This window comes from Centroberyx gerrardi, chromosome 4, assembly GCF_048128805.1.
Source record: "Centroberyx gerrardi isolate f3 chromosome 4, fCenGer3.hap1.cur.20231027, whole genome shotgun sequence".
NCBI lineage: Eukaryota > Metazoa > Chordata > Actinopteri > Beryciformes > Berycidae > Centroberyx > Centroberyx gerrardi.
Genome location: NC_136000.1, coordinates 14,547,866 through 14,558,955, shown reverse-complemented (window position 1 = coordinate 14,558,955; position 11,090 = coordinate 14,547,866). Strand labels below are relative to the sequence as shown.

Sequence of the window (11,090 nt, the reverse complement as noted above, 5' to 3'; positions counted from 1 at the left end):
AAAAAATTCTTCCCAATACACTATTGACAAAATACTTTCAAGTAATGTTTGTAAATATATTTTTTCTTGTGGTAGAATGTGCCAACAACTAAGCAGTGCACCTACTGGTTTCATGCAAATACTGATAATTGCGTAATAACACATATTCATTCCAGCTGTTTTCAGGAACCAAACAACCCCCCTTCACAGTTTCACATTGACATACTAACCTGTATAAATAAAGTTTCAATTAAAAAAAAAGAATAAATAAAAATAAGAGAATACAGTATGCTTACTTCAAACATTTTTTTTTTGTCTTTTCCATCATAACACTGTTACTCACCCTGCATGAACAATTTCACAGAAACATGCTGCCAGAGCAACTGGAGACTGACCAGCCTATTAAGATACATGAATTTACACATATACATTGAATGCTTACACTATCTTGATATACAGCATCTGACCGACAGCCTGACTGACATCCTGATAGCAAGATAACATGAAATACTAGTATATGAAAGAATCTCAATGTTTTCATTGTTTTCCATTGATAAAACAACTACTAGGTGTCTGGGATATCTCAATCCCGCTGCTAACATGTAGAGGGATTATCCGTGCCAGGAGAATCGCTGCCTCCTCTGATCAGGTCCAACTACAAGTCAATGCTGACGATCACGCACAGGTCTTTTGACTGAGCTGAGATATCCAGCCTCATTCCTCATAGATCCTCCTTTGTTCGGCAAAATCATGACACAGGATCTAAACCACTCATGAACCTGTGAGCTTCAGCTAGCAGTACGGCCCTCCTAATACGACCGCTGCTGCTGCTGCTACAAGGATTCCCGGGAAGCGGGAACCCTCCAAAACAGTGGAGTCACTCTAGAGCAGAAGATGAAGCGGCCTAGAGGAGTGAGCACTTGAAGAATTTAATTCTCTTTGACTTTTTCTCTGTGATTTTGACAGGTCCGCCGGCTCCTGGTGGATTGTTCTCAGTCTGGCACAGAAAGATATAAAAGAGGACAAATTAGATAAATACAGTACTAAACAAATAGGATTACACAAAAATGTAGCTGTAACTCCTGTCCATCAATTGTACTTACTGTCTTTGTGCTCAGATTATGTAATATGTCTCTGCCCATAGTATAAAATGCCTAGAGTGACAGAAAAAAAGAAATGTTCTTAAATGTTTATCAATAATGTTACACGGTAATGAATGGGTTAGAAACTAAGCCAATTACTTTCAGCTTACCTCTTCTACATTTAAACTAGACTTTGCACTTGTTTCCAAGAACTTAACTCCATAATCAATGGCCAACTGAGTAAAACAGAAATTCAATGTCAGTATAATTCATTGCATAGTTCAAAACTGCACAGCATTTCTATTTGTTGCCTGCCTTTTAGTAATGATTTGGCACTGAGACTCACTTTTTCACCCCTGTCTTTGGACACCTGTCTCCTGTCAGTCATGTCACATTTGTTACCCAAGATCATCTTCTCAACATCGGATGACGCATGCTGGGGAGAGTTGAAAGAGGCATTATGCAAAGTCACCCAAACTATGATACTACTGAGCACACTTTAAGCATACTGATGTTTATGTAAGACAGCCATTTCTAATACAAACATTAAAAACTCCACTTGTGTAAAATATTAATAGATTCAGTTTCAATTCAAAGCTCACCTCTTCAATGTTCCTAATCCAGTTTTTTATGTTTTCAAAAGACTTCTCGTTGCAGATGTCATAGACCAACATAATGCCCTGTGAAGAATAATAATACGGATCATTACAAACAGTTTCACCGCCTCACTGATATGGCAGATTGGCCCATAGGACTGCTGTGTCTCACCATGGCTCCTCTGTAGTACGCTGTGGTAATGGTGCGGAACCGCTCCTGCCCAGCCGTGTCCCTGTGAACATCAAAGTTAACAGACCAGCTCCAGAAATAAATCTCACTCCTGGGAAGGGCAGGTTCATGCCGCTCTGTGTTTGATAAAAATATGATTCAGGAAAAAAAAGCCAAAAGCAAATCACACTTACCAGATTTGAAGTTTGACTCTTTTTCCATTCAGCTCTATTGTTCTGATTTTGAAGTCTATACCTGCATTTAAATAAAAAAAACACAGCTAAGACAGGGAGATATAGCCTAATGCTTACTGCATTGATCAGTTACATGATATCATTACGCATGAAGCTACCCAGGTAGCTCTGCAATAGGTGGTGGTCCTTTGCAAAAACAAAGAACTACAGTAATCCTATGGCAAATTGTCGAAGGATGCTGTAGAAATATCACAGCAAAACCAGCTCCTATATGAGCATTATTGTGATATTATTGCAATATTCTAATGATAGCAAAGCAGACAAAAAACAATACCAGGTAAGATAATGTCACTAGAGTAGTCTATACTCACTATGAGTACCATTTGTGGGCTACCTATACCGATAAAAAATTTTTTATAATAAAATAAAAATACTGTGGTATATAGGCTAGTACACACTATGGAATATTGTAGTAAATGATATACAAATTACTATACTGAAACAACAACTGGGCAATACAGTAAACTATTGTATTTTCCATGCGGGTAGGAATATTACACGAACACCATGGTGCTTTATCGGTGCCGCCGGGTAGGCTATTTAGCTGGTAGACTCACCTATTGTTGATATGAAGGTGGTGTTGAAGGCGTCTTCGCTGAACCTGAACAGCAGACATGTCTTGCCCACTCCGCTGTCTCCGATGAGCAACAGTTTGAAAAGGTAATCGTACGTTTTCGCCATTCAAAATGCGCTACAGTCCGACATTTAATAAGGGTGTAATGAGCCGGGATCCCCCCCCTGTCTGGAAATCCTCACCAGCTGTCTGTGGAGGGCGAATGCGGCGCTGAATGACGTCAGCGTCTGCTTTGCATACTGGTCTATGTAGTTTAAAGAGAGACACCTAAGCGAGGCCTGCACGGTTCATTAACATCACTCTGGACAGCTTTGATTAGTCGACTAAATACCAAAATATGAGATTCAGTATGTTTCTACTTTGATGGCCTTTGCTTTATTATTATCAGATTTGGAGGTGAATTTGCACCTATAGCCTACTGTAGCCTATAATAGTTTAATAATGGGTTGCCAGCAGTTTTATTTATTTTATTTAGTAGTTTATCTTATAGGGACAGTGCAGTTAACATAGCCTACTTACACTTCACACTTGAAATATAAAAGATAGGCCTATGTGCATAGAGTTTGCAGCTATTGCTAATTTCCAACCCTATAGTCCTTAGTTGGGCTTTTAAATAGACTACTATCTAAAATCTCTTGTATGGGCTAATAAAAAGTACAGAAATTAAGAAAATAAAAATAAAATAGCCTACATTATACATCATCACAATTTCACAATATCACATAATAGGCTACACATGTATGGAGGACCAAAATATTCTCAATTAAATAAATAAATATGTGTCAGTGAAATAAATAATTACATAAATAAATTAATAATTGATTGTTTTCCTTTAATTTAAAAAATATTAAATCATATTATTTCATAATTATTGTTTTCATAATAACATGACTATATTTAATTGTATTTTTATTTCATAAAAACTTTTTTTATTTTTCAAATGGCTTTTATTTTCAATTACATGATATTATTCTGAATTACATTTTTCAAAGTGGTTCTTTTATTTCCGTTTTTCTTTTTTCATTGATCCGCTTTTTATTTCATAATAACATTTTTCATTTCATAATGTCACTCTTCATAATGTCTCAGCCGTCTGTCAATCAAAGTGAATGGGGCGGGATCTATTTGCTGATTGGGTAATCCTTTGCAATCGATTATTTTTCCTGGCTCTGAGGCTGGTCTTGCCCCATGGGCCAAATTAGTTAAAAAAAGTCATAATATTATAACACTATATGTGGGGGGGACTGAGCTTTACCCTGTATGAGTCTCATCCATCTGTGGATGGTGAGTTTTTGACCAAGAGGAGAATCTATGATTCTCGTCTGCCTTAGGCAGTGAGATCTGACGTAAATATCAGATCAAGAGTAGAATCAGGAAGGACAGGGGATAAGAAAATTAAAGAAAAACATATGGGTTCACTCACAATGTACATCTAAAAGTGCGAGCATTTGTTGTGTTCTTTTATCTTTCTATTTTACTTGATTTGATTTTTTTTAATGCAATGCATTTTGCTTGTTCTTTTATATGAATTTTATCTTTTTATCTGTCTTTTATCTGCCTTCTATTGATGTAAAGCACTTTGAGCTGCATGCTGTGTATGAAAGGTGTTATACAAATAAAGGTTATTATTATTATTATTACGAAAATAAAGTGGTAATTTTGAGAAAAAAGTCTAAATATTATTATTATTAAGATTTGAATTAATATATTATCAGCACCTGGATAAGGACCTGACACTGCGGGAGAGAAGAGGAACAGTTCACTTCCCCACAGAATCCTGACAGCTGCCAACAGCACCCAGCACTTCAGCCACACTCAGCTAACAGCTAATTGTAGGGAAATTGTTTGCTAACTCTAGCTATGTTTAGCATGCATTCCTACCTATGATTCCTACTATATGCAGTCGTCTTTTGTCGCCAAACATGCCGGTGGTGTGCATGGCCAAAAAGTTCCATTTTGGTCTCATCTGACCACAACACACAATTTCAATTGTAGTTCCAGTGATACTTGGCAAAGTTCAGGCGATTCAGTTTATTGGTTGCACTCAGTAAGGGCTTCTTTCCTGCAACCCTTCCAAAGAGCTTGTTGACAAGGAGGCGTCTAACTGTTTTTGTCACTCGATAACCTCAGCATTCCACTCAACTGTGCAGTTGTGAAACTGTGATCCTTGGGTTCCTCTTTGCCTCCCTCACCATCTTCCTCCCTGTTCATGGGGACAATATGCACATGCATCCTCTTCCTGGTGAATTTGCAACTGTTCCAGATTTCTAAAACTTTTTGATTATTGCCCTGACTGTGCTTAGTGGTATTTTACTATCTGTCTCCTCTGAGTTGAAAGCTCTTTGATTTTGATGGATGACAAATGGATTTTACATGTGTGCAACCTCATATTTTGACCCCAGTGAAACAGGAAATGATGAAAGCAATACAGTTTCTGGATTCTGAGATCAATAAAAAAATATATAATTTTATTTATTTTATACTATAATAAATTTTGCTAATTTTCATTAAGGGTGACAATTCTGGAGTTGACTGCATATGTATCATACAATTCCTGTATGATAATTTCAGAATTTTATAATGCATCTATTCACAGTAAATGAAAAAAAATGTTACTGACTGATTGCAATGCAACACTGAATTTATTTTTTGCAGTGGGATTTCAGTCCCTCTCTCGGCTGTTTCCTCAGCTGTTTTCCTCAGTGTTTGGAACAGCCGACGGAAGAAGCGTCAGACTCTGTTCTTCTTCTTGGTCTTTTTGATCTCTGAAAAATAAAAGAGGACAATCAATGCCTCAGTTCATCTTGATGGAAGTAGACATGAGCTACAGTGTGAGCGGACCTGATGAAGAACTCCTACCTGATGTGGTGTCAGAGGATTGTTGCACCTCTTCCTTCTCCTCAGTGCCAACCAGGCTGCTGGTCAAGCCTTCCTGGACTGGAGTAATGGCAGGAGCTTTAGTAGGGATGGTCAGAGGAACCAGAGGAGCTTCAGTATGGAGGCTCAGAGGAACCAGAGGAGCTTCAGTAGGGAGGCTCAGAGGAACCACAGGAGCTTCAGTAGCAAGGGTCAGAGGAACCAGAGGAGCTTCAGTAGGGAGGCGCAGAGGAGCCAGAGGAGCTTCAGTAAGGAGGTTCACAGAAACCAGAGGAGCTTCAGTAGGGAGGCTCAGAGGAACCAAAGGAGCTTCAGTAGCGAGGCTCAGAGGAACCACAGGGGCTTCAGTAGGGAGACTCAGAGGAACCACAGGAGCTTCAGTAGGGAGGCGCAGAGGAGCCAGAGGAGCTTCAGTAAGGAGGTTCACAGAAACCAGAGGAGCTTCAGTAGGGAGGCGCAGAGGAGCCAGAGGAGCTTCAGTAGGGAGGATCAGAGGAACCACAGGAGCATCAGTAGGGAGAGTCAGAGGAACCAAAGCAGCTGAACCAACAGCAGAGTCCATTTCTGGGCTTAGTGTTGTGTCCTCTTCCAGGCCAGGCTCTTTGCTCAAATCTCCATCAAGAGGAGTGGAGTTCATGGCTCTATCCACTACAGCTGGCTGGGTGGAATCATCTAGTTCCACCTAAAGAGGGAGAGAAGCCGTTTGAATTTTAGAAAAAAAATGTTTTTTTTCTTTTTTACTATACAATATCTTATCCAGCTACTCGATTATACATCTGCGCAGGTCTTCTTACCTCTTTGGTGGTCAGCACTTCAGACATTTCCATGTGTTTCTGTGGCTCGAACATCACACAGATTTCCCTCACTGTGACATCAACGATCCTGGTCAGCAGCTCTGGCCCAAAGCGTTTCAGCTTCTCCAGCAGGACGTCTGGAGTGTACTTCTCTCTGACCTTGTTCTGGATAGAAAGGACCTTCTCATCCCGGATGGAGCGGGAGAAGGCCCAGACTCTGAATCGCTCGACCAAATCTGAAGAGTGGGCGAGTCAGGAGTCTGGAACCAGGCTAGGACTGGATGCTTCTTAATCACAGTATATCTAATCCACACTCATCTGAGCCACACATACTTAAGTGTAACTATCTGTCACTTGAGTAGAAGTTGAGTATGAAACTTGGAATTTCATGAACATTTGCATTTTAACACTCAATGGTTTCCTTTTAAGTAAGACCATTTTCCTGCTTTTATTTCAGTCCAGACCCATCAATAGCTGTGGGTTTTAACGTTAATTGCCTTGTCACAAAGACAGTAAAACGTAAGTACGCTGAATCTATCTGCAGAGCTGTAAGCAACAGAGAGAGCACTGCACTAACATTGTCAAGTGGAGCGAAAAAAACAATCTATGCACTGTACTGTAAGGTGCTTTGGACAGAAGCGTCCACTAAAAGGCACATATTATATTAACAAATACTGTACAAGCCAAGCCCATTTCCACTCACATTGTTGATCCAGGAGATGTAGACGCTGACGCGGGTGAAGGCGGAGGGCTTCTTGGGGTAGTTGCAGCCCATGCTGGAGCCGAAGCTCACCACACCATGGACGTCCCAGGAGCCGTCAGGGTTCTGGCAGTTCAGGGGGCCACCAGAGTCTCCCTGAGGGGTAACAGAGCCAGACGTGATGTTCAGGCAAAGGATGGCGAAAACATTTAGAAATTATACATATATAATAATCATTATGGCACTGTGTAAAACTATTCTAAACTGTAAGGCTGGTATATTTTCACAGGAACGCCATTTCTATATTACATGAGACTGTAGAATAAAATTTAGGGGTTGTGGGAAATTAATGTGACTCACGTTGCAACTAGCCAGCTGTCCATCTCCTCCAGCACAGATCATGTTGTTGGTGACCAGGCTGCCCCACCAGTCAGGCTTGGTGCAGTTGGAGTGGCTGACCACAGGCAGGAGGGCCTGCTGCAGGATGTCAGCGATGGGACCTCCAGCTGTGGAAATTTAGCGCTGTAGTCAAGACCACCTTAATCGAGTCCACGTCAATTCCAAGAACAGGTCCAGTTGAGTTCAATTCAAGACCAGGTCCAGGTACATGTCTTTCCAAAAGTAAAAATAAAGCTTAAGGAGTTTCTTAAGGATCAACAGAGATGATAGCTCTGGACTATACCCTTCAACATCCAACTAATTAATGTATTTGGCCCATGGGGAAAGACCAGCCTCAGAGCCAGGAAAAATAATTGATTGCAAAGGATTACCCAATCATTATGAAATAAAAAGAGGAGCAATGAAAAAATAAAACGAAATAAAAGAACCACTTTGAAAAATGTCATTCTGAAAAATATCATCATGTAATTGAAAATAACAGCCATTTGAAAAATAAAAAAAAGTTTTTATGAAATAAAAATACAACTAAATATAGTCATGTTATTATGAAAACAATTATTATTAAATAATATTATTTATTTTTTTGAAATTAAAGAATAAAATCAATCAATTGTTAATTTATTATTATTATATGATATTATATATTTCTGTGTTTATTTATGTAATTATTTATTTTACTGACACATATTTATTTAATTATGACTAATATGGTCCTCCATACGTGATGCTGATGGTGATGAGTGGTCAAGAAAAAGGTGGGTAAACCATGACCTCCAGTCGATAATCATCAGGAGAACTACCATCAATATAGACAAAAATCTGTTAATTTTTCACAAAGGCATTAATTTATCATTTGTTTTCTCAAAAGATAACTTACTCATTTAACTTACATCAATTTGATAGGCTACTACTTATCATGGTGTACACTATGAATTTTTTTCATAAAGATTTACTGAGTTCATTGCACTATTTACCCGGTTACTAATTTACTGTATCTCCCCATAAGCAGGACCTGTGCTGTAATTACAGTTTATCTGGCTAAAAGTATTATTTCAATTAGACTGAATTGCTGCTAACTAAATTATTTCTTATTATAATATTGGCGTAGCCTTACTGGTCTGGCAGCCACAGTTCCTGCTGGTGCAGTTTCAGTTTTTGACCAATCAGCCAGCCTACGTATGCGGAGGAAAGCAAACACAGCTCGCTAAAAATGCCTGTAAGTCACAAAGTTGTATTGATTTATTTAATTTGCTCAGACTGATGTGCAATGTTGTCAGCTGTTTGTACTTTTTACGACTAAGACATACCGTCACATCTTTCAGTTGTGCTCGCGGTCTGATACTTGAGACTTGTGTTGTAATTTTGCAGCGGCACATGGCGTGTGGCTAACATGCTACGTAGCTCTTCATGCTGTATAATGTCGGCGCAGGCTACTTGCTGAAACGCACCAGCTTTAAACCTGTAAACACACGGTACAACCTGTCGTGGATTAGTTTCGCTCCAAGTAACAGTCTGCGCCTGATTTTCAGCAGGCCCAGCGTAATGGTTTCGTTTACATGCCTGATTGAAGTTATAAACACGACAGCCAACGAAAAACCATTACAATATTGCTGTAACACTGGTACAGTTTAAGTATATATATTTTGTATCTCCTATGGTGTCACTATTCATATAGAGACTTCGTTGCTGTGTTGTTTGTCTATTAACTTTATAAAATGTAGGCTACCATATGATTACTGTAGTTCTGTTTGTAAGGGAGGAAGGAAGGGTCTCAAAATGGAATATTTTTGCAAAACACACACTTTCGGTTTCTTCATTTGTAAGTTAATCAAAGCTCCCAATTTTGCTATGGTTTGGGTTTTGCATCTCATTCGCTGACATTATAGGTAAACACCCTTATGAAAAGAATAACAGTAAACTATAATAAAGTTGACAAGGCTACCATACAAACATCAGCAAAAATGCAATAGGGATAGCTGAAATAGCGTTGGACGATGCAAAACCTTACATCTACTACTACGTGATTGTCATAGTACTATCATGCAGAATTATCATAGTAAAATATTCTATTGTGCTATACTACTAATTATGGGTAGGGCTCTTTATAATATATTTGTAATATATTAATTTATGATATTCAGACATATTGTAGCAATTACTGTAGTCATTGTTTTATAACTATAAACAAATGGCTAGAAATACCATATCAATTATTTTGTAATACTATAGTCCTTGTAATAGGCTAATAACTATTACCAAATAACTGTAGCCTATTATCAGCATTATGCTAATTTATATGGTAATTTATATGGTTTAAATAAGGAATACTCCATAGAAATACTATATGAGCTGAGCTGTTTACTACAGGAGTGTACTTAATTGCCCCAACTTAACCTTTAATATAAATGTTCAGTTCTGGAGGCATATGCATTATAATCCTATTTACCTCCACTGTCAAGGTAACTCTGTCAACTTTATGTTTGTGGGGGAAAATAGAGGCTCCACATAAACTGAACCTGGCAGTGATCAAAGTCAAGCCTTGTCTTTGTCATGCATTACGTGTCACTAATAATGTTGCCCTAGTTCATTAACTTTCAGCCAAGAGACTAGACAGTGCTGCTTGTTGTGAATACACCGTATCTCACAATACTGCACTTTACAGCATTCACAAATGATTGTTAAACCTGGCTCAGCTCTGCTCCAAACAGCTTTACAGAATTTACATCATCTCCGAAGTTCTGTATGGGGGAAATAAGACTGATTTGTATTTCTCCTTCATCCTAGTTGGCCAAAGACCTTCTCCATCCTTCTCTTGAGCTAGAGAGAAGGCAGCACAAAAAGAAGAGACTCGTGCAATGTCCAAACTCCTACTTTATGGATGTGAAATGCCCAGGTATACTGACAGAACAGCTGAACATCATCTCTGCAGTATGATACATACATGAAGAACAATTTTGTTGTATACAAGGAGCCAAACATGATCTTACCATATGCAATGAAGCCTGGCTGTTAGATCACACTACTGACATAGTATTTGATGTTGTATCATAAAATCACATCTGTTACAATATTTATAAATTAATATTTACTGGGCCCATTGCTTGTTTACAGTATTTATAATGAAACGTTACATTTCTTACCAGGCTGCTACAAGATCACCACTGTGTTTAGCCATGCACAGACAGTGGTGCTGTGTGTGGGATGCTCAACTGTGTTGTGCCAGCCAACAGGAGGAAAGGCCAGACTGACAGAGGGTAAAATCATTTGTAAAACAACTTGATGTTATTGCTAGGGCAATGCTGTGGAAAATCAACACTTATTACTAGCTGTACCTATGCATTTTATCCACAAGTTGAAAATGGAATGGAATTTAAATTTTTATTTTGCTTTACAGGTTGCTCTTTCAGGAGGAAGCAGCATTGAAAGGGATTACGAATGGAATAGTCATGTTGTAAATAAGACATGCTATTGACAAATGCCTTAATTTTTCATTGATTACAATGAATAAAGACGTTTATGTAGTTATGCATTCACAAACACGACAGGTTCTTACTGTCATTGTACCACAAGATGCATGATGTACCACATGTCCATCTATGATGATACATTTAAAATTTGTAATATGCATTTTCTTAAAAATTTAAATCCCATTAAGACAATAAAGAA

General features: G+C 38.5%; 2 protein-coding genes across 2 annotated transcripts; one reads left to right on the top strand and one right to left on the bottom strand.

Annotated features, from left to right (window-relative positions):
* Nucleotides 1-883: 883 nt before the first annotated feature.
* LOC139909446 (ras-related protein Rab-8B) lies at nt 884-2,761 on the bottom strand. The gene is made up of 8 exons (XM_071896531.1): nt 2,638-2,761; nt 2,021-2,081; nt 1,830-1,890; nt 1,664-1,741; nt 1,408-1,497; nt 1,232-1,297; nt 1,083-1,133; nt 884-976 (listed from the first exon to the last, which is right to left on the bottom strand). Exons 1-8 carry the CDS (start codon nt 2,759-2,761, stop codon nt 884-886), a joined length of 624 nt encoding a protein of 207 aa, XP_071752632.1.
* Nucleotides 2,762-8,545: 5,784 nt separating this feature from the next.
* On the top strand, nt 8,546-11,082 carry rps27l (ribosomal protein S27 like). Its single transcript, XM_071896451.2, has 4 exons — nt 8,546-8,640; nt 10,209-10,317; nt 10,568-10,678; nt 10,819-11,082. The coding sequence occupies exons 1-4, from the start codon at nt 8,635-8,637 to the stop codon at nt 10,845-10,847; spliced, it is 255 nt and encodes an 84-aa protein (XP_071752552.1). The 5' UTR covers nt 8,546-8,634; the 3' UTR covers nt 10,848-11,082.
* Nucleotides 11,083-11,090: the final 8 nt, after the last annotated feature.

What these genes read in the sequence shown, in the direction of transcription:
- LOC139909446 (XM_071896531.1), bottom strand. Translation starts at nt 2,761, where the DNA reads ATGGCGAAAACGTACGATTACCTTTTCAAACTGTTGCTCATCGGAGAC. An exon ending in AGAGTCAAACTTCAAATCTG is followed by an intron (nt 1,891 to 2,020) that starts GTAAGTGTGATT and finishes TGATGTTCACAG; the next exon opens with GGACACGGCTGGGCAGGAGC. An exon ending in CGTACTACAGAGGAGCCATG is followed by an intron (nt 1,742 to 1,829) that starts GTGAGACACAGC and finishes TATTCTTCACAG; the next exon opens with GGCATTATGTTGGTCTATGA.
- rps27l (XM_071896451.2), top strand. An exon ending in TATGGATGTGAAATGCCCAG is followed by an intron (nt 10,318 to 10,567) that starts GTATACTGACAG and finishes ATTTCTTACCAG; the next exon opens with GCTGCTACAAGATCACCACT. An exon ending in AAAGGCCAGACTGACAGAGG is followed by an intron (nt 10,679 to 10,818) that starts GTAAAATCATTT and finishes TTTGCTTTACAG; the next exon opens with GTTGCTCTTTCAGGAGGAAG.